This window comes from Hyla sarda, chromosome 1 (genome assembly GCF_029499605.1).
Source record: "Hyla sarda isolate aHylSar1 chromosome 1, aHylSar1.hap1, whole genome shotgun sequence".
In the NCBI taxonomy this organism is placed as follows: Eukaryota; Metazoa; Chordata; class Amphibia; order Anura; family Hylidae; genus Hyla; species Hyla sarda.
In genome coordinates this window covers 549,225,730-549,248,833 of record NC_079189.1, presented here as the reverse complement: position 1 = coordinate 549,248,833, position 23,104 = coordinate 549,225,730, and the positions used below count along the sequence as shown (strand labels likewise).

Genomic DNA, 23,104 nt, shown 5'->3' with positions numbered 1-23,104 from the left:
TGATCAGAGATGCAGCCAAGAAGCCCATGATCACTCTAGATGAACTGCAGAGATCTACAGCTGAGGTGGGAGACTCTGTCCATAGGACAACAATCAGTCGTATACTGCACAAATCTGGCCTTTATGGAAGAGTGGCAAGAATAATTTCTTAATGATATCCATAAAAAGTGTTGTTTAAAGTTTGCCACAAGCCACCTGGGAGACACACCCAACATGTGGAGGAAGGTGCTCTGGTCAGATGAAACCAAAATCAAACTTTTTGGCAACAATGCAAAACGTTATGTTTGGCGTAAAAGCAACACAGCTCATCACCCTGGACACACCATCCTCACTGTCAAACATGGTGGTGGCAGCATCATGGTTTGGGCTTTTCTTCAGCAGGGACAGGGAAGATGGTTAAAATTGATGGGAAGATGGATGGAGCCAAATACAGGACCATTCTGGAAGAAAACCTGATGGAGTCTGCAAAAGACCTGAGACTGGGACGGAGATTTGTCTTCCAACAAGACAATGATCCACAACATAAAGCAAAATCTACAATGGAATGGTTCACAAATAAACATATCCAGGTGTTAGAATGGCGAAGTCAAAGTCCAGACCTGAATCCAATCGAGAATCTGTGGAAAGAACTGAAAACTGCTGTTCACAAACGCTCTCCATCCAACCTCACTGAGCTCCAGCTGTTTTGCAAGCAGGAATGGGCAAAAGCTTAACTTACAGCTGTAATCGCACCAAAAGCTGGCGCTACAAAGTATTAACTTAAGGGGGCTGAATAATTTTGCACGCCCAATTTTTCAGTTTTTTATTTGTTCAAAAAGTTTGAAATTTCCAATAAATTTCGTTCCACTTCATGATTGTGTCCCACTTGTTGTTGATTCTTCACAAAAAATTACAGTTTTATATATTTATGTTTAAAGCCTGAAATGTGGAAAAAGGTCAGAAAGTTCAAGGGGGGGGGGGGGGGGGGGGGGGGGGGGCGAATACTTTCACTATGCACTGTACACATCCCCCATACACACTTGCAAAGCCCATCCCCACACACACAGCCCCTGCACACATACACAGCCCCTATATTTACACACATACACAGCCCCCCCCAAAACACACAGCCCCCCCCCCACACACACAGCCCCCCCACACACACACCGCCCCCCCACACACACACCGCCCCCATATATACACATACACAGCCTCCCACACACAGCCACCCATACACACATACACAGCCTCCCCACACAGCCCCCATACACACATACACAGCCTCCCACACACAGCCCCCCATACACAGCCCCCCACACACAGCCCCCATACACACATACACAGCCTCCCACACACAGCCCCCCATACACAGCCCCCCACACACAGCCCCCATGCACACATACACAGCCCCCCACACACAGCCCCCATGCACACATACACAGCCCCCCACACACAGCCCCCATGCACACATACACAGCCCCCCACATACAGCCCCCATGCACACATACACAGCCCCCCACACACAGCCCCCATGCACACATACACAGCCCCCACACACAGCCCCCATGCACACATACACAGCCCCCCACACACAGCCCCCATGCACACATACACAGCCCCCCACACACAGCCCCCATGCACACATACACAGCCCCCCACACACAGCCCCCATGCACACATACACAGCCCCCACACACAGCCCCCATGCACACATACACAGCCCCCACACACAGCCCCCATGCACACATACACAGCCCCCAAGCACACATACACAGCCCCCACACACAGCCCCCATGCACACATACAGCCTCCATACACAGCCCCCATGCACACATACAGCCTCCATACACAGCCCCCATGCACACATACACAGTCTCCATACACACATACACAGCCCCCCCACACACAGCCCCCATACACACATACACAACCCCCCCACACACAGCCCCCATATACACAGCCCCCATACACAGCCTCCTACACACCGCTCCCCATCCACAGCCTTCACACACAGCCTCCATACACACATACACAGCCTCCCACACACAGCCCCCATAAACACATACACAGCCCCTCACACACAGCCCCCATACACACATCCATAGCCCCTCACACACAGCCCCCATACACACATACACAGCCCCTCACACACAGCCCCCATACACAGCCCCTCACACACAGAGCCCCCATATACACATACACAGCTCCCCCCCCCCCACACACACAGAACCCATATACACACATACCCAGCCCCCCCAAACACACACATACATGCACAGCCCCCCATATACTCACACATACACAGCGCCACCCCCCCCCCCCACACACACACATATACACTGCCCCTTAGGCTAGGTTCAGACTACGGAATCTCCGGGCAGAAAATCTCCAACCGGAGATTTCACTATGCACTGTACACATCCCCCATACACACATGCAAAGCCCATCCCCACACACACAGCCCCTACACACATACACAGCCCCTATATTTACACACATACACAGCCCCCCCCCCAAAACACACAGCCCCCTACACACACAAAGCCCCCCCCACATACACACACACAGCCCCCCCCCACACACACACACAGCCCCCCCACACACACACCGCCCCCATATATACACATACACAGCCTCCCACACACAGCCACCCATACACACATACACAGCCTCCCCACACAGCCCCCATACACAGCCTCCCACACACAGCCCCCATGCACACATACACAGCCCCCCACACACAGCCCCCATGCACACATACACAGCCCCCCACACACAGCCCCCATGCACACATACACAGCCCCCCACACACAGCCCCCATGCACACATACACAGCCCCCCAAACACAGCCCCCATGCACACATACACAGCCCCCACACACAGCCCCCATGCACACATACACAGCCCCCACACACAGCCCCCATGCACACATACACAGCCCCCACACACAGCCCCCATGCACACATACAGCCTCCATACACAGCCCCCATGCACACATACAGCCTCCATACACAGCCCCCATGCACACATACAGCCTCCATACACAGCCCCCATGCACACATACACAGTCTCCATACACACATACACAGCCCCCCCACACACAGCCCCCATACACACATACACAACCCCCCACACACAGCCCCCATATACACAGCCCCCATACACAGCCTCCTACACACCGCTCCCCATCCACAGCCTTCACACACAGCCTCCATACACACATACACAGCCTCCCACACACAGCCCCCATACACACATACACAGCCCCTCACACACAGCCCCCATACACATATACATAGCCCCTCACACACAGCCCCCATACACACATACACAGCCCCTCACACACAGCCCGCATACACACATACACAGCCCCTCACACACAGCCCCCATACACACATACACAGCCCCTCACACACAGCCCCTCACACACACATACACAGCCCCTCACACACAGCCCCTCACACACAGAGCCCCCATATACACATACACAGCTCCCCCCCCCACACACACAGAACCCATATACACACATACCCAGCCCCCCCCAAACACACACATACATGCACAGCCCCCCATATACTCACACATACACAGCGCCCCCCCCCCCCCCCCCCCCCCCCCACACACACACACATATACACTGCCCCTTAGGCTAGGTTCAGACTACGGAATCCCCTGAGACTACGGAATCCCCTGATTCTGAGTTCCGCCTGCGCGACTGAATAAGTCGGCGCTAGGACCGCACGGACACTGCAATGTCCCATAGACTGCAATGTGTTCCGCAAGGAATTCTGCCTGAAGAAAGAGCAACGCCTTTCTTCAGGCGGAAATTTCTAAGCGGATTTACTAAGCGGATTTTCCGCTTCACAAATTCCGAAGTGTGAATTTGTGAACGGAAAACCATTCACTACACTATACATTTTAGCAAGCGGAATTTCTGACGGAAATTTTACGACTGAATTTCTGTCTGAAATTCCGTAGTCTGAAGCTAGCCTTACACATTCACTGCCCCTATATACACACACAGCCATCATACACACATACACTGCCCCCATATATGTTAGTACCTGCGTGCAGTGTAGCTGGCTGCTCCGCTCCTCTATTGCGGGCACAGGGAAGGGAGAGGAGGGGCTGACGTCACTGGCCTGCTGGAAATTGATGGCCAAACGCAGGCACGTCTCTTACCAGCTGCAGCCACAAAGTGTCAGTGTGCTGTCCTCTGGACGGCGCTCCGTCTCGATACCGCCCTCGATCCGGACCACAGACGCAGACAGCCAAGGCAAGGCTGGGATGGGCTGTTCGGGCCTCAGTAAAAAAAAAGGAATGTGATGAAAGCGGCGGGCCCCTCTCTGGTGTGACTGACTGCCTGCCTGTACAGAGTATGGTCAGTAAGTCAGTGTATAGGGATTCCCCCCCAGCGGTCAGTGAGTGACATTCACTGATTTGCAAAAAAAAATTAAAAATTAAAATAGTGAAAAAAAAGGGTTTGGATCCAGTCGGGCCCCTTACTGGGGTACTGGTTGTACCCCCCTGATGGCAGCCCTGGGTTGTATATATTTCCTTCTTGTATACTGGTATTATTGGTCATGGAAAATTATCTTATCCAAGCTAAAGTGTCAATATATATATTAATTTTGTGTGTAGGGGTGGGGCATTAGAGGGATTTTGGGTGGAATAGAGGCGAGGCAGAGGTATGACCAGTCCGTCCCTGTTACTGGTGAATATATAAGAGGCAGTGATGTGTGTGTATGTATGTATATATATATATATATATATATATATATATATATATATATATATATATATATATTGGGTGAGGTTATATATAATACACAGTATATAAGAACACACACATAGTAATATATATTCCGATGTGTATGTTACTATCTATAACAACACCCAATAGGAAGCCCCTAGTCTGCATGGAATTGTAAATCTCTCAGGACCACCCTGCAGATCTTTTTGCAGACTACAGTCTATTTTTTTTAAACTGACCCCCATTATGGTGCAACATTTTGCCATCCATAACAGAAGGGTCTGGTGTTTGCTTTCACAAAAAAAAAAAACTTTCTATGACCCTTGGGCTTATATATAGCACAGTTAAAGCGATCCTGTCATTTGTACAAATGTTTGACATGACGTCCAGACAGGTCAAATGTCAAATCTCAGTCTTCAGACCCGCTGTGGTCATGAGTTATACGCAGGTTCACTCCATAGACTTCTCCCGACTATAACTCGCCATCACAGTGGGTCTCAGGACTGAAATCCGGGCGTACTCTAAATGTTTGACATGTCTGAACGACATTCCAAAAGTTCATACAAATGACAGTAGGGCAATGTTCAGGCGACGGGACTTCCGATCGGAAGGTGGCTGAAAAATTCTTGGAAATTCCGCTGCAGCAGAGTCCCATTGCTTTTAATGGGATTCTGTTGGACTGTGCATATTTGAGGAAATCCCGATTCCAGCCCAGGCGGAAAGAACTGACATGTCACTTCTTTCGGCGGAATCCGCACGCAATTGCATTGCAGTCTATGGAGACGGTGCATTTCTGATCAATGCATAGACCACAATGCATTTCATGACATGTTGATTCTTTCTACAGAGGCCAAAATCAGAATTTCCGCGGATGTGCACCACGCAGCAGAATCCTATTGAAAGCAATGGGACTCGGCTGCAACTGAATTTTCGGGCTGGAATTTTAGTGGAATGTCCGCGGACGGACATTCTGCTGTGTGAACATAGCCTAATGCTTTAGGTTTGACAATTGGCACAGCTACAAAGCATTATCTGTAGTTGTACTTAGGCAAGAAGAAGACATTTGATGTTTCACATAAATGTGTTTAAGGAAATAAAGGGTACTGCGGTGGCAAAAAAATAAATAAAAAAATTCAAACCAACTGGTGCCAGAAAATTATACAGATTTGTAAAATATTTTTATTTAAAAATCCTTATCCTTTCAGTACTTATCAACTGCTATATATACCAGAGTAAGTTGAGTAGTTCTTTCCAGTCCGACCACAGTGCTCTCTGCTGACACCTCTGTCCGTGTCAGAAACTGTCCGGAGCAGGAGAGGTTTGCTATGGGGAATTGCTTCTACTCTGGATAGTTCCTGACACGGACAGAGGTGGCAGCAGAGAGCACTGTGGTCAGACAAAAAAGAACTATACAACTTCCTCTGTAGTATACAGCAGCTGATAAGTACTGGAAGGATTAAGATTTTTAAATAGATGTAATTTACAAATCTGTAAATTTTTCTGGCACCAGTTCATTTGAAAAACTCCCCCCCCCCCCTCTGGAGTACCCCTTTTATGAGATTAGAAAAGTGATTGGGACTGAGCTGCAATGCCAAATACAGCCTATGAATGGTGCTGCTTGTACAAAAAAAAAAGGTTTTAAAAAAATGACAAAACGAAAAGCATTTTAATTCATTTTAATGAATTAAAGCATTTTAATTCCCAACCAGGGTGCCTCCAGCTGTTGCAAAACTACAACTCCCTTCATGCATTTTAATTCCCAACCAGGGTGCCTCCAGCTGTTGCAAAACTACAACTCCCTGCATGCATTTTAATCCCCAACCAGGGTGCCTCCAGCTGTTGCAAAACTACAACTCCCTGCATGCATTTTAATTCCCAACCAGGGTGCCTCCAGCTGTTGCAAAACTAAAACTCCCTGCATGCATTTTAATCCCCAACCAGGGTGCCTCCAGCTGTTGCAAAACTACAACTCCCTGCATGCATTTTAATTCCCAACCAGGGTGCCTCCAGCTGTTGCAAAACTACAACTCCCTGCATGCATTTTAATTCCCAACCAGGGTGCCTCCAGCTGTTGCAAAACTACAACTCCCTGCATGCATTTTAATTCCCAACCAGGGTGCCTCCAGCTGTTGCAAAACTACAACTCCCTGCATGCCCGGACAGCCTTCGGCTGTCCGGGCATGCTGGGAGTTGTAGTTTTGCAACAGCTGGAGGCACCCTGGTTGGGAAACACTGATTTAAAGGGGCATTATGGTGCATGAGTCAAAGCCAGCTTCATCTGTGGTCGTGTAGTTTATACATTGGTTAAGTAGTGAACCCCTCTGCACCCACATGTGCGTCACCCACCTCTCTTCATGACGTCCTGTGCTGATTGTCCTCCTGGGCTCTTGCACCCTAGTGACCACAGCCTGTCCCCTGGCTCTAGCCTGTAGTAAGTGATCCCTGGTCTGCAGCAGGAGCCTCACATGCTGGAGCCTCATCTTGCGGAGAGTGCTGAGAGCAGGTGGAGGAGCACTGACACCTTATCCACCCTCCTTACTCCCTAACTCCAGAAGCTAAAAAAAAAAAAGCAAAACAAATAGTGGGCGAGATATCGAATTGCTGGGAACCTCCCCCAGCCATAACCCTCATCCCAACAACCATGACCATGTTCTGTTATACATTTCCCCAGCCCAGGACTGTCATGTCCCCCCGTTTATTATACTTTGACAGACTTATAAACTTGGACTCTGCACCAGAAAGAAAAAAAAGGAAAATATTTTGTTGCAAAGAACAGTTCATTGTAACAAAGTTTATATAAGCGATGACCCAATGCGGATTTAACTCTTCCATTACCCAGTGTTAGGCACTTTATAAGGCTGGGTTCACACAACGTTTTTGCCATACAGTTCCCGTATCAGGTTTTTCATTAAAAAAAAACTGATTCCTCAAAACCTGACAAAGGGTGGGTTCACACTGCGTTTTTGCAATACGGTTCCGTATCAGGTTTTTTTTTAATAAAAAAAAACGGTTTCCTCTAAACTGTATCAAAACGTGTGTACCAATTTTTATCTGTATACGGTTGAAAACCGTACACGGTTTGAAAAATGATGTCCGGTTGCATCCGTTTTTTTTAAGACAAAACTGTATATGTTTGTAACTTTTCACTCCATTATAAATAAAGTTTCACTTGTTTGATTGAAATTCAAAGAAAAAAAACTGTATAAGTCAAAAACTGTATGGTGAAAACCGGATGGAACCGTCCGCACATACAGTTCTGTACGGTTCCCATTGACTCCAATGTAAAAAAAAAAAAAACGTATACAGTTTTTCACTCGCACCAAAAACTGTTGTAGACTACAGTTTTCTGTCCGGCTAAAAAAAAAGTAAAAAACCCATATGGTTGGAAAAACGGACACAACCGTATACATTATGGTGCATACGGTTTTGAATGGGAAGTCTAAGGGCACGGTTTTCTGTAGGGTTGCATACGTTTTTTTTTCAACCATATGCCGAAACCGTATTGCAAAAACGTGGTGTGAACGGTGTGGTGTGAACACACATTTTGATACAGTTTAGGGTGGCTAAACTGTATCAAAATGTGTGTACAAATGTTAATCCGTATACGGTTTGGAAAATGATGTCCGGTTGCATCCGTATTTTTTTTAAGAAAAAAACATATACGTTTTTAACTTTTCTTTCCATTATGAATAAAGTTTTACTTGTTTGAGAGAAATTCCAAGAAAAAAAACTGTGCAATGTCAAAAAATGTATGGTGGAAACCGGATGGAACTGTAGGCACATACGGTTCTGTACGGTTCCCATTGACTCCCATGTTTTAAAAAAAAAACAAAAACGTATATGTTTAAATGCGGTTTTTCACCCAAAACCGTGATAGGCTACGGTTTTGGGTACGGGAATAAAACTGACAAAACCGTACATGATGCAAAACGGACACAACCTGATGCATCTTTTGGCATACGGTCAATGCATATGGTTTCATACGGTTTTCAAATTGAAAACGTATACGGGAACTGTATTGCCAAAAACGTGGTGTGAACCCAGCCCAACCCATGCATCCACCAACTTAACTTTTTTGTTTTTTTTAACCACTGGAAACTTTTTGCCACTTTTAGCTGTTTTCTATGTAGCATTGCACCATGCAGGTGAGAAGAATCCTTTACTGTGCCACTTTTGTTGCGTTATACAGTCATATTTTGGCAAGAACAGGTTAACATTCGCTAAAAGACAAACATGTTTGCACTGCAGATAGCTGATCTGTGTGTCTGTGTAGTGGCTGCCAATATCTGGAGGATAGAATAACAGGGGGAGGTGGGGGGGAGTGGGCCCACAAATCAGAGAGAAGAAAACAGGCTGAGCCTACCCCACCCATCTGCTCATTGATATAAAAGCAATTGGCACTGACAACCTCACATCTACCACAAGGATGGCACCAGCTGGAGCAAAGAGTGGCCAAGCCAAAAAGGTAAGTCACATAATGAGTGTGCTACAGATGGTAGGTCGGTGTTTCCCAACCAGGGTGCCTCCACTGTCTGTACATGCTGGGAGTTGTAGTTTTGCTACAGCTGGAGGCTTACTGATTGGAAAAACCCTGCAGTAGATCCTAAGTCAGTGTTTCCCAACCAGGGTGCCTCCAGCTGTTGCAAAACTACATCTCTCAGCATGCCCAGACAGCCGAAGGCTGTCTGGGCATGCTGGGAGTTGTAGTTTTGCAACAGCTGGTGGCACCCTGGTTTGGAAACACTGTCCTAAATCCTAAGAGTAAAGTCAGTTAAGAACAGATCACATTTCAAAATGTTACAAAGATGCAAAACTCTATGCTTGGGAATGACCTGGCAGCTAGAATAGTTTAAATATAGAATATATATATATGTCTCTCTCTTGCAAAATGATTGTATGTAAAACTGATCATACTGTAGGCTTCTAACCCCCTGTAGAGGAAGGGAACTAACACAACCTGTTAGTCAATTAGCACTCACAGAGGAGAAAATTTGGGGTAAAGTCACACTAGACTTTTTTTTTTTTTTTTTTTTTTTTTTTTTTTTTTGTGTGGAAACTTGTACTGCAAATCTGCAGCAGATTACAGTACCAATAAAATAAAGAAATATAGTGTTGTAGAATCTATTACAAGATTCTGTAACCTCCTATGATTTTGCATCTGCATCACTGGACTAATACAGCTACTCCAAACTACTAGATTTTAAAGGGATACTCTGCTGAATGTTCCGAATGCCGGGGCAGTAGAGTACCCCCTTTAAAATCCACACTGCAGGTAAAGTTCTGTGGTATGTAGGTGAGTTGGTGTTAGTTTTATTTTTTATTTTTTTAACTGTCATCTACACACAGCAGAAACTTTACCTGCAGTGTGGACTGTAAAATCTGCAGCACATCAATATGTCATGGATTTACCATTAAAATCAATGTGGAAGGCAAAATCCATAGCAAAACTGACAGATTATTTTATTTTTATTTTGTGGACTTGTTGCAGATTTTTTTTGCAGCCATGGATTTTTACCACCATAGGCAAAAAAGAATTTTGCTGCCCCTCGATTACGCCCACCTTACTACTGGGGTGACACTGTGTTTAAAAAAAAAAATAAAAAAAATACACCATGTAATCACCTTTCTAGTGGGGTTATGTTTCGGGGCGGGAGTTGGGGCAGATTTATGGAGGCATGCGCAATGTCATGATGCTGGACGGACCCAACCGGCCCGTCTGCCTTGGCAGTGGCACGGTGCTCCTGCAGCAGGCAAAAGAATGCAGATTATTGTGGTGCTGGCTGGGCGGGTGCTTCGAATAATTGGCGGATGCTTCAGATGCTGGCTGACTACTAACTTGCAGTGGGCAGAGCGGCGCCCCCATCTATAGGGCGCTCTAAGCTGCTTTTTTTTTCGTCTATAGGCAGAACTGGCCCTGTCTGCAGCCAATAAGTCTAATGTACATTTAATCTAATAAAAAGTAGTGCAGACAGTATATTAGAAGTAAAGAACACGATGGTGCTGTACTCCTCTCCATTATTTGTATGTACAAAGCATTTCCCCCCCCCCCCAAAAAAACAGCACCCCCACCTCCTCAGGTTGTGTCTGGTATTACAACTTGGCTCTAGTCACTTCAATGAAACTGATCTGCAATACCACACACAACCTGAAGACAGGGGTGGTGCTGTGTTTTAGAAGTCGGCTATTTTTTTTTATCCTGGATAACTCCTTTTATGAGTTCCAGTGATGTATAGAAACTTATTTGACAGGCAAGGCCAACCCAATGAGGTCGATGGGCAAAATCTCCTACAAAACAGCGATCTAAATTTACGTGCTGCAGATTTCCACATTGCCAGTTAATTTCTGTGCGTGTTTTGCACAGTGGCCAATAGCTGTCCAGGCATGCTGGGAGTTGTAGTTTTGCAACAGCTGGAGGCACCCTGGTTGGGAAACACTAGTATATTTGATACTCCTATGCGTAAATAAAACTGTTTACAATATGTATAATATATTTGCATATCTGTTAGTACATTGTTTCATAAATGCCCATATTTTAGAGAAGACTTCTATATAAAGGGAACTCTGTGAGTGCTATGGCCAGGAGTAGAAGTAGTTAACAATCTGTACAGTTCTAGAGCGCACATTGTACGCTACAGATTTCCTCAATTTTCTATGTTGAGTGTACAATGTTACTGTGGATGATTATTTCTAAGGAGAAGGATAGGCAACACATTCTGCCAGTGTTTACAGGACAAGCACTGAAAATGTGGGTCACAATGTGGTCCCTATAAAGCTACATAAATTTAGTTATTTTTATCATGAAAATCTACTAGATAACGTTCAGCTAAAATGGACAACTATGAAGCCTGTACACCTGCAAGTTTATTTGCTATCCCTAATTTGCACAATCATTTAGGACTTGGCCTAATCCCAATGTAGATGTTAGTTTGGTGGGTGGGACAGGGGCAGCAAAGCCTGATTAATCACAAGGCTGGAGCTTCTATTTGGATCAGTCGAATTCTATGGCTGCTGGGACTTTACTAAGACTGGTAAATCTCCCCCTTTGTATGTTGAGATCTACCCTTGGTGGTGTTCTTCTAGCCATGGTGGGAAGACCCAATGAGGATTGGAAAGGCTGGAGTGTGCCACTTGCCTGACGGGATTAGAGTTTACATTTTGGATCATTAATATTACATGTTTTGACTGGCACTATATAGTCATGGGTGTACTATGTGCCATGCTATAGTGTCTGCCATATGGCATTGAAAATTACTCATGTGGAGAATAACTTCATCTAAGTCTGGTAGAACATGGCACAACCTCTCCCCAGCTTTTAAGGGTCTATTCATATGGCGAAATTTCCACTTGTGGAATTGCGCCTAAAATTAAAGCCAATAGACTTCTATAGGATTCCGCACTCCCATTCACACTTCTGGATGATGATGATATCTATATATTTTTTTTTAATTTTTTTTAATCAACTGGTGCCAGAAAGTTAAACAGATTTGTAAATTACTTCTACTTAAAAAAATCTTAATCCTTCAGGTACTTATCAGTTGTACTTATCAGTTGTTGTATGTGCCACAGGAATTTCTTCTTGAATTTCTATGCTGACACCTCTTTCAAGAGCAGGATATGTTTGCTATGGGGATTTTCTCCTACTCTGGACAGTTTCTAAAATGGACAGGGGTGTCGGCAGAGAAAGGAAATTCAGGAAAGAAGAACTTCATGTGAAACATACAACAGCTAAGTACCTGAAGGATTAAGATTTCTTGCACCAGTTGATAAAACAAAGATTTTTTTTTTTCCCAAGTGGAGTACCCCTTTAATCTGAGGCGGAATTCCGTCATGTGAATAGACCCTTGGTGGACCATGAATTCATGCATAGAAGAGATCTGCAGCCCTTAGGTTGGACACGTTATCTTAGAGGAAACTATATATTAAATCTTTATTACAAATTTCAGGGCCTTTTGGAGCGTCTGGATGCAGGAGAAGTTGTTATCGGGGATGGGGGCTTTGTGTTTGCCTTGGAAAAAAGAGGTTATGTGAAAGCTGGACCATGGACCCCTGAGGCTGCAGTAGAACACCCAGAAGCAGGTAGGTGTCTCCTGGTGGTCAGGTATTATTATTATTATTTTTTTTCTCCAGTCACAATGGTTTGGTGTTTCTCACCGGTCTCTGCACTTTCTCCTGGAGTAATGAGATGCTGTACATCCTTGTGACCAATGCAGCCGAACACTGGCCTCAGGGGTGATGTAGCATGTATAAAATGGCCATGTTCTAGTGGTCCTATGAATGTACAGCATGTCAGCGCCTTCGTTGGTTGCGTGGCACAATGTAATTCTAGAATTCTACTGGATGCCAGTTACCTATGAGCATTGCATTGTGGGATCTTGTATGTCAGTCACACAGACAGGACGATGCTGTTAGATCTGAGGGTGAAAAATTTCATTTTTTTTTTTTTTTAAGCCAATGAATGTGTATTTTGAATGTTACACTATGCATGAATAAAAGCAGATGATAGATAGAATACAGTACAATCTGCAGGAATTATATTAAAGAGCAGGAGGAGCTGAGCAGATGAGATGTACAATATGCCGGTATCATATTATAGAGCAGGGAGATCATATATATTACATTAAATTTACTAAACCTAGTTGAATTGTGTGTGTGTGCATATAAATTATTTTTTATTTTTTTGTAAATGTTGACACCCCTGAAATTTTTCTAGAAAATGAAGTATTTCTCACAGAAAAGGATTTCAGTAACACATGTCTTGATATACCAAAAAAGGGGGGGGGGGGGGGGGGTGTGAGTGGGGGAAGCAAATTGGACCTAATGTCACTCCAAACAAATGGCTGGACAAAATTATTGGCACCCTTTTTCAAAATTGTGGATAAATAAGATTATTTCAAGCATGTGATGCTCCATTGAATTCACCTGGGGCAAGTAACAGGTGTGGGCAATATAAAATCACAACAGAAAGCAGATAAAAATAAAATCACTTAATCTTTGCATTGTCTGTGTGCCACACTAAGCATGGACAATAGAAAGAGAACTGACTGAGGACTTGAGAACCAAAGTTTTGGAAAAATATCAACAATCTCAAGGTTACAAGTCCATCTCCAGCGATCTAGATTTGCCATTGTCCACAGTGCGTAACATTATCAAGAAGTTTGCAACCCATGGCACTGTAGCTAATCTCCCTGGGCATGGATGGAAGAGAAAAATTGATGAAAGGTGTCAACGCAGGATAGTCCAGATGGTGGATAAGCAGCCCCAAACAAGTTCCAAAGATATTCAAGCTGTCCTGCAGGCTCAGGGAGCATGCGTGTCAGTGTGAATTATCCGTTGACATTTAAATGAAGAAATGAGAGGCTATGGCAGGAGACCCAGGAGGACCCCACTGCTGACAGATATAAAAAGCAAGACCTACATTTTGCCAAAATGAACTTGAGTAAGCCCAAATCCTTCTGGGAAAACGTCTTGTGGATAGATGAGACCAAGAAAGCTTTTTGGTAAAGCACATCATTCTACTGTTTACCCACAACAGAATGATGCCTACAAAGAAAAGAACACAGTACCTACAGTGAAATATGGGGGAGGTTCAATGATTTGGGGTTGTTTTGCTGCCTCTGGCACTGGGTGCCTTGAATGTTTGCAAGGCATCATGAAATCTGAGGATTACCAATGGATTTTGGGTTGCACTGTACAGCCCAGTGCCAGAAAGCTGGGTTTGTGTCTGATATCTTCGGTCTCCCAGCAGGACAATGACCCTAAACGTATGTCAAAAAGCGCCCAGAAATTAATGGGAACAAAGCACTGAGTTATAATCAGATTTCATGATGCCTTGCACACATTCAAGGTGGCCAGGGCCAGAGGCAACAAAACAACCCCAAACATAATTGAACCTCTACCATATTTCACTGTAGGTACTGTGAACTTTTCTTTGTAGGCCTCATTCCATTTTCAGTGAACAGTAGAATGATGTGCTTTACCAAAAAGCTCTATGTTGGTCTCATCTGTCCACAAGACTTTTTCCCAGAAGGATTTTGGCAAAATGTAGTCTTGCTGTTTTGACTGTCAGCAGCGGGGTGCTCCTGGGTCTCCTGCCATAGCATTTCATTTAAATGTCGACGGATAGTTTGCGCTGACACTGATGCTCCTCGAGCCTGCAGGACAGCTTGAATATCTTTGGAACTTGTTTGGTGCTGCTTATCCACCATCTGGACTATCCTGCTTTGACACCTTTCATCAATCTTTCTCTTCTGTCCATGCCCAGGGAGATTAGCTACAGTGACATGGGTTGCAAACTTCTTGATAATGTTGCGCACTGTGGACAAAGGCAAATCTAGATCTCTGGAGATGGACTTGTAACCTTGAGATTATTTTTATTTATTTTTTTCACAATTTTTGGTTCTCACAAGTCCTGTCGGTTCTCCTCCTTTCTGTTGTCCATGCTTAGTGTGGCGCGCACACACAATTAACTTCTCTTTTTTTAATTTTTTTAATTTTTTTTTAATCTGCTTTCAGGTGTGATTTTTTTTTTTTTATATTGCCCACACCGGTTACTTGCCCCAGGTGAATTTAAAAGGAGCATCACATGCTTGAAACCTTATTTTTCCACAATTTTGAAAGGGTGCCAATAATTTTGTCCAGCCCACTCTTGGAGTTTGGTGTGACATTATGTCCAATTTGCTTTTTTTTTTTTTATTTTATTTTTTTCTCCCTGTTTTGGTTTAGTTCCAATACACACAAAGGGAATAAACGTGTCTAGCATAACATGTGTTACTGCAATCCTTTTCTGTGAGAAATACTTAATTTTCATGAAAAATTTCAGGGGTGCCAAAATCTACAGCCATGACTGTATAATCGCCGTTCGAAGTTCTATGGCAAATTGATTTATGCCAAGTGGTCATCTAGCATTTGTAAGATTATGAATGAGACAGTGGACATACTATAGAGATGGATGTTGCATTGGTGTCTTTATTTTTTGCATCATCTAGAATGCCTGTAACTCTGTACTGTAATCTCATAGCCAGGCTTATTATACTGAAGACATTTCATGGCAGGCCCAGGAATAGCTGACACTTTTTTTTATTTTTTATTTTTTCTTATATATTGGCAACTGGCTCTGACAACATGGTATCTAAACTGCGTAATGGCACTTCATACTTTTGTGTTCTAGAGGGTTTTTATGTGTTGGGTTTGTGTAGCAATAAACTTACTAAGAATCAGGAAGCCTGGAATATTCAATGGCCAATAGTTCCTGGTAAATTGATTTGCCAAAATCTTCCAAATGTTGTTGGCAACCTTTACTAGAAGCAGTAGCCTGATCCCACTAAGTGATTATATCAGCATTGAATCATATATTTTCCTGTTTTACAGTGCGTCAGCTGCACAGAGAGTTTCTCCGAGCCGGTGCCAATGTGATGCAGACTTTTACATTCTATGCCAGTGATGATAAACTGGAAAACAGAGGGAACTATGTGGGCGAGAAAATTTCAGTAAGTCTTTAGGTGTAAAGATTGTTTGACTTGTTCTATTCAGTTGTGAAAAATGGTCATCTCACACAGTGTCCCATGTCATCTGTTCCCCATTGTTCCCCATATGAATCCACCACACCCAGCTATGCATTAAATATTTCACAACATTGTAAGGCTAGGTTCACACTACAGAATTTGCGCCTGCAATTCCGCTTTGAAATTGCTGGCAGAAATTCCACTTACTAAAATGTACTGTAATTTGTGAATGGAAAATCCACTTAAATTTTTTGCCTGAATGGCTCATTCTTCTGGCAGGAATACTTGCAGAACACATTGCAGTATATTGGAGACTGCAGTGTCCGTGCGGTCCTAGCACCGACTGATTCAGTTGGCGCTGGCTGCACTCAGAATCTCCGGGCAGAAATTTTCTGCCTGGAGATTCTGTAGTTTGAACCTAGCCCAAGGGTCTATTCACTCGCCAGAATTTTGCTTGCAGAATTCCGCCTCAAATTAAAGCCCATAGACTCCTATGGGATTCCGCACTCCCATTTACACTTCTGAATTTGAGGCGGAATTCCGCAAGCAGAAATTCAGAGGTGTCAATAGACCCAAAGTTCATAAAGTTGGAAGAAGGTAAAATGGGCTGTTTTAAGGATTTAAACGACTTGGACAAGGGCCAAATTATGAAGTCTAGAAGACTAGGTCAGAGCATCTTGATAATTTACAGGTTTTCTGGGTGGTTCTGGAAGGCAGAGGTTAGTACCTACCAGAAGTGGTCTAAGGACAACTGGTGAACCAGCAACAGGATCCTAGGTGCCCAAAGCTCACAAATGCATGTGGGGAGGGAAGGCTAGGCTGTCTGATCCAAACCCATAGAACTACTGCAGCATAAATGTCTGAAACTATAACTACTGACTATGATGGAAAGGTATCAGAACATACAGGGCATTACGGCTTGCTGTGTATTGGGCTGCAGACCAGACAGAGTGGAAGTGAAAAAGAACTGGACCATGAAACACATTACATCATGTGGATGGCCGGATTAATGTCTTGCTTAATGAGAAAGAGATGGCACGAGGATGCATGGGGACATTTATCAAGCTTTTTACACTGCCATTTGGTGTAAATTTGCTTGGAAATCTCATGTCCATTCACATTGATGTTATTGTGACACCTACCTAAATATTATTGCAGGGCAGGTACACCCCTTCATGGCAGTGGTAGTTAATCACGAATAATGCAAATCAGAATGTAAAGTTTGCTGCTTTCCAAAAGTATATTTAATAGATAACCCAAAGTCACAAAGAATAATCAGATTACATCTAAACTGTATTGCAACAAGAATCTATAAACAAAACAGATGTGTGTGTGTGTGTGTATATGTGTATAATATTTTTTCACCATACCTATTATGTTTGACGGATTTCTATGATTATCACAGGATGTTAATGTTGGAACCCTCATAGTGGAAACCTTTTAGATTGAAACTATATGTAGCTATGAATTTTTTAATTACTGTTAATCTTGCTTTCCATAGTTGAAGAAGCCTAGCCACAAGTTCTATACATGATGTATGTACTGTACCTGAGGCAACCTCACACAGACTTCTTACTATTTTGTAGTAATGAGCACCAACTCCTTAAAGAACTAATGTGAAGGATTTATTTTTAGGGCCAGAAAGTTAATGAAGCGGCGTGTGACATTGCAAGGGAAGTTGCAAATGAAGGTGATGCATTGGTTGCAGGAGGTGTCAGTCAAACCCCTTCATATCTAAGCTGCAAGAGTGAGACTGAGGTGAAGGCTATATTCCGAAAACAGCTGGATGTATTCGTAAAAAAGAATGTTGACTTTCTCATCGCTGAGGTAACAACATGAGCTTTATATCCTCTAACTCTGTTTCCCAACCAGGGTGCCTCCAGCTGTTGCAAAGCTACAACTCCCAGCATGCCTGGACAGCCAAACTTTGCATAGATCAATAGCCCTTGTGCATATTTATGAAATGCCTCCCAATTTTTTTTTATAATTTACACTGCAAAAAATTGCTCAGATAATTTTGTGGACAAATTGGCTTACTAAAGCATCAGGTTATATCTGCTCATAGATGTCTATAGGAAAGAGGCTGCAGTGTGAGACAGAGAAACACACATGCTGAAGCAGCTTATATTTGTTATCCCACCCTAAAACTTTGATTAAATTTACAGTTTATCCTACTCTATAATCTGCTTCTTCTGAGGGTTCGCAAGATATGTAGGAGAGCAGAATCCCCTTTTGTTGGTGCAGTGTATGGTAGACATTAAAGGGGTTCTCCCCTAGAAAACATACAATTTTTATTTTTTTTTTAAATCAACTTGTGCCATTAAGTTAAACAGATTTGTAAATTACTTCTAGTTAAAAATCTTAATCCTTCCAGTACTTATCAGCTGCTGTATGCTCCACAGGAAGTTCTTTTCTTCTTGAATTTCCTTTGTCTGACCACAGTGCTCTCTGCTGACACCTCGGTCCATTTTAGGAGCAGTTCAGAGTAGGAGAGGTTTGCTATGGAGATTTGCTCCTACTCTGGACAGTTCCTAAAATGGACGGAGGTGTCTGCAGAGAGCACTAGTCAAACAGAAAGGAAATTCAAAAAGAAAATAACTTCTTCTGGAAAATACAGCAGTTAAGTACTGGAAGGATTTAAAAAATAACTTTAAAAAAATTCCAGTGGAGTACCACTTTAAAGAGCTGGTGTCCATCCATTAGACAACTGAAAATTATAAAATGGAGCCTGCAGAGAACACTGCTGGGGGGAAAATGGCATATACAAGGTATAAAATGGCCAGAAACAGTGCCACTCCTAATGTAAAAGCACCAGACACCTTATCTTGAAAAGCCACCTGAAATGATTATAGGGGGCATAAGTAGATGGGCTCCATCTTTTTAATTTAATTGATGTTAATATCTATTTCCAGTACTTTGAACATGTGGAAGAAGCAGTCTGGGCAGTACAAGTGCTAAAAGAGTCCGGAAAGCCTGTTGCAGCTACATTATGTATTGGTCCAGAAGGAGATTTAAATTGTGTATCCCCTGGAGAGTGCGCTGTCAGGCTGGCAAAAGCTGGTATGTTTCGTGGTTATCTCTTAAAGATTGTGTGTGGAATTCCTTCCATTTTAATTTGAGAATGGTGTGTGTGTGTGTGTTGTCTACATCATGACTGAAGTGCCATTGAGCCTGAGGGCCATAAAACATACTCCATATCCTATTTTAGTATTAAAGGGATACTCCACTAGAAAACTTTTTTAACTGGTTACAGAAAGTTAAACAGATTTTTAAATTACTTCTTTTAAAAAAAAAAATCGTAATCCTTCCAGTACTTATAAGCTGATGTATAATACACAGGAAGTTCTTTTTTAATTTTGACTACAGTGCTCTCTGGACAGTTCCTGACATGGACAGAGGTGTCGGCATAGAGCACTGGTCAGACTGAAAATTTCAAAGAAAATTAACTTCCTGTGTATTATGCAGCAGCTGAGAAGTACTGAAAGGATTAAGATTTTATTTTTTTTTTTAATAGAAGTAATTTACAAATCTTTAACTTTCTGGCACCAGTTGATTTAAAAAATATAAATACATTTTTTATATATTTTAAAGTGGACTACCCCTTTTTTTTTTTTTTTTATTGCTTGACCTAAAACTCCATGGCCCCCATGCAAAATCTAGGATGCTTCTCTGTAAGAAGCCTTACTAGATCCTTTAATATAATTTTAAGAATAACATTTTAAGAAATCTCCATTAATATGGCAAGTTGTCATTGGACTCTACTGGTATTTGCACAGTCTTGTATGAGCAGTTGAGTCATAACCTGATATCTAACCACACTTATCAAAGGTGATGTTTAATATGTGGCTACATTTGTGCTAACTTGTGGCTATTCTTACTAATGTGAATTCCAGGGGCTTCCGTGGTTGGAGTCAATTGCCATTTTGACCCAATGACTTGTGTAGAAACAGTAAAGCTGATGAAGGAAGGTCTGGCCGCAGCCAAAGTCAAAGCTCATCTAATGACACAACCACTTGCGTATCACACACCCGACTGTGGCAAGCAAGGCTTCATTGATACACCAGAGTTTCCTTTTGGTGAGTACAAAGTATAATACAAACACTAAAGTTCATTCATGAGTATGTTGCATGGGATGCTTTACCATGCAGTGTTAGACTGTAATGTTTTATCAGTAATAAAATAAGACTTGCAATTGGGTAACTCCTATCCTATGTATTTCAGCCCTGGAACCACGTATTGTGACCAGATGGGACATCCATAAGTATGCCAGAGCAGCCTACAATCTTGGTGTCCGGTACATTGGCGGCTGTTGTGGGTTTGAGCCGTACCACACCAGAGCTATAGCAGAGGAGCTGGCTCCTGAAAGGGGATTCTTACCAGCGGGTTCAGAGAAACATGGCAGCTGGGGGAGTGGACTGGACATGCATACCAAACCCTGGGTTCGAGCAAGGTATGGAACCAAGATTTATTACTGTTAGGGTGCTTTTACACCATGTTTTCAGCCTACAGCTTCCTGATCCGGCTGGGGAGGGGAAAACCATGCCCTCCTGTACCCCAGCCGGACTGGCGCTGAAATCCATTGACTTTAATGAGCCGACCAGAGTCACCATTTGACTCCGGTCAGCTCATTTCTGCCTTGTATCTGGTTTTATGACTGGACCTAAAAGTCAGAAAATGAGCCGACCAGACATCTTGACTCAAATTCCAGCTTGGCTCACACAGCCAATCACTGGCTGCAACAGTGACCCGTCTCAAGTGCCTATCTGTGCTGTTAGGTTAGTGCTTAAGTTGCCTAACCATGGGTGGGCAGACTGGAGCAACGTATCATGGGCTACATGGTGAACTACGTCTGAGGATAAATCAAATTTTTATTGAAATTATGGTGTTAGAAAAAAGCAAATTACTATATATCATACATTATCGCACTTTTTGTCTTGTTCCACTGCCTGCCATCAGATTTGCTTATTCTAACAGATGCAAAAGTGGCAGACATTGCTGTCTTCAGGGGAACCCCTTCCTAATTTCCAAGGAACTTCAGGGTTCTACAAGACTCTTATAGGTTTAAACTAACATTATAGAGAAATGAATGCTGTAGCACTAATGTACATCACTTAGGCTTAAAGTGCAGATGTCGCCTCCCTATGTGGTACAGTATAGAGATGCACACCTCTACAGTTAGGGCATCAGGAGATGGGACAGATTGAACTTATTGTGGCCTCAGTTTGTAAACTTATCAGCCCCAACACGCCTTCGCCCTGACCAGCAAGCTTGATGTACAGGGCTCGGCTACAGTAAGTAAAGGTACCTCCTGACCCATTTCCTTATACTCTGTTTTAGTATAGGACTCTGTACCTCGTGACAGTTCTGCTTTTGATTTGTCATGATCTTAGTACAAGGACCCCAAATGATCTCTAGATATAGGGGTGAAGCTTGCAGCTGTGCACTTCACTCCCTGGCATGCCTGTGTGACAGAAGCATTAGCTCCATAGTGATTAAGTTTACTGCTATATTGTTAAAGAATACCTGTCATAAAACCATATTTCCTAACTACTAATACCCCTCCTGCCTTCCAAGCTTAAAGGAGTAGTCCAGTGGTGACTCAGTGGTTTACAACTTATCCCCTATCTTAAGGATAGGGGATAAGTTGCAGATCGCGGGGGGGTCCGACTGCTGGGGCCCCCTGCAATCTCCTGTATGGAGCCCCGACAGCCCGCGGGAAGGGGGCGTGTCGACCTCCGCACGAGGCGGCGGCAGACACGCCCCCTCAATACAACTCTATGGCAGAGCCGAAGCGCTGCCTTCGGCAATCTCCGGCTCTGCCGTTGAGATGTATTGAGGGGGCGTGTCGGCCGCCGCCTCGTGCGGGGGTCGACACCCGCTATCTCGACGGAGAGCCGGGGCCCCGTACAGAGAGATCGCGGGGGGCCCCAGCGGTCGGACCCCCTGCAATCTCAAACTTATCCCCTATCCTTAGGATAGGGGATAAGTTTTTCACCACTGGACTACCCCTTTAAAGCTCTGTATCATACCTTTCCCTTTACTAACATTGTGTGAGCTCCCAGCAGGAGAAAGTGGGCAGACACTAAATCGCTGAAGCCTGCTAGAGCTGTGCCTCCCCATGCCCCACACGCACTTCCTCAGTTTGGACTTCTGCAGGTCCGGTTGGAGACCAAACTGTCTGACGTGTGTGTGTGTGTGAATTTTAACAGCAAGTAAATAGCAAATGTGTCTTAAAATAACATGACTAACAACATAGTAAGACATTTTTTTTTTTTTTAGTTTGGGGACAGGTACTCTTTAATGATAAAGTTCACTGATGTGTATAAACCTATGTGTGTTTATTGTACGGCAGGGCCAGGCGGGAGTATTGGGAGCAGCTGAAACCTGCTTCAGGGAGACCCTACTGTCCATCTATGTCCAAGCCGGATGCCTGGGGAGTGACCAAAGGAGATACAGAACTGATGCAGCAGAAAGAGGCAACTTCTGAGCAACAGCTGAAAGAATTATTTTTGAAGCAATCCACCTAGATGTTCATTGCACTATTTTGATGCCTTTTGTACAAACAAATAAGACAGTCAAATGTAAATGGTAATTTTTTTACCTTTTTGGATTAAACAAAACATCTGCATGAATTTGATATCTTAAGTGTTTTTGTACTACATGAATTTGACAGGATCATCATTTGCTCAGATACAGGAAGTTCACCTGGGCTGTGTGGTTCTTATAGGACCCATTTTTATTCTAAATCACATAAAATTATTTTCCTCCAAAGTAAAGAAAAATGTCTCTGCACTGTCATCTATTAAAGGGGTGCTCCGGTGAGAAAAATCTTATTTATTTATTTTTTTTTCCATATCACCTGGCTCCAGAA

General features: G+C 43.6%; 2 protein-coding genes across 2 annotated transcripts in view; one reads left to right on the top strand and one right to left on the bottom strand.

Moving 5' to 3' along the window:
* The window catches only part of DMGDH (dimethylglycine dehydrogenase), a 63,234-nt gene extending 55,896 nt beyond the window's left edge, over nt 1-7,338 (bottom strand). The window contains exon 1 of the mRNA XM_056541607.1: nt 7,079-7,338. Within this exon, the coding sequence (XP_056397582.1) occupies nt 7,079-7,212 (134 nt within the window). The 5' untranslated portion in view covers nt 7,213-7,338. The remainder of the gene's footprint in view (nt 1-7,078) is intronic.
* A 1,724-nt stretch (nt 7,339-9,062) lies between these two features.
* Nucleotides 9,063-22,865, top strand: LOC130311286 (betaine--homocysteine S-methyltransferase 1). Its single transcript, XM_056552470.1, has 8 exons — nt 9,063-9,197; nt 12,676-12,808; nt 16,100-16,218; nt 17,869-18,060; nt 19,146-19,293; nt 20,127-20,309; nt 20,455-20,683; nt 22,586-22,865. The coding sequence occupies exons 1-8, from the start codon at nt 9,159-9,161 to the stop codon at nt 22,758-22,760; spliced, it is 1,218 nt and encodes a 405-aa protein (XP_056408445.1). The 5' UTR covers nt 9,063-9,158; the 3' UTR covers nt 22,761-22,865.
* The last annotated feature ends 239 nt before the right edge of the window (nt 22,866-23,104 follow it).

What these genes read in the sequence shown, in the direction of transcription:
- LOC130311286 (XM_056552470.1), top strand. Translation starts at nt 9,159, where the DNA reads ATGGCACCAGCTGGAGCAAAGAGTGGCCAAGCCAAAAAG. An exon ending in ATGTGGGCGAGAAAATTTCA is followed by an intron (nt 16,219 to 17,868) that starts GTAAGTCTTTAG and finishes ATTTATTTTTAG; the next exon opens with GGCCAGAAAGTTAATGAAGC. An exon ending in TTGACTTTCTCATCGCTGAG is followed by an intron (nt 18,061 to 19,145) that starts GTAACAACATGA and finishes ATCTATTTCCAG; the next exon opens with TACTTTGAACATGTGGAAGA.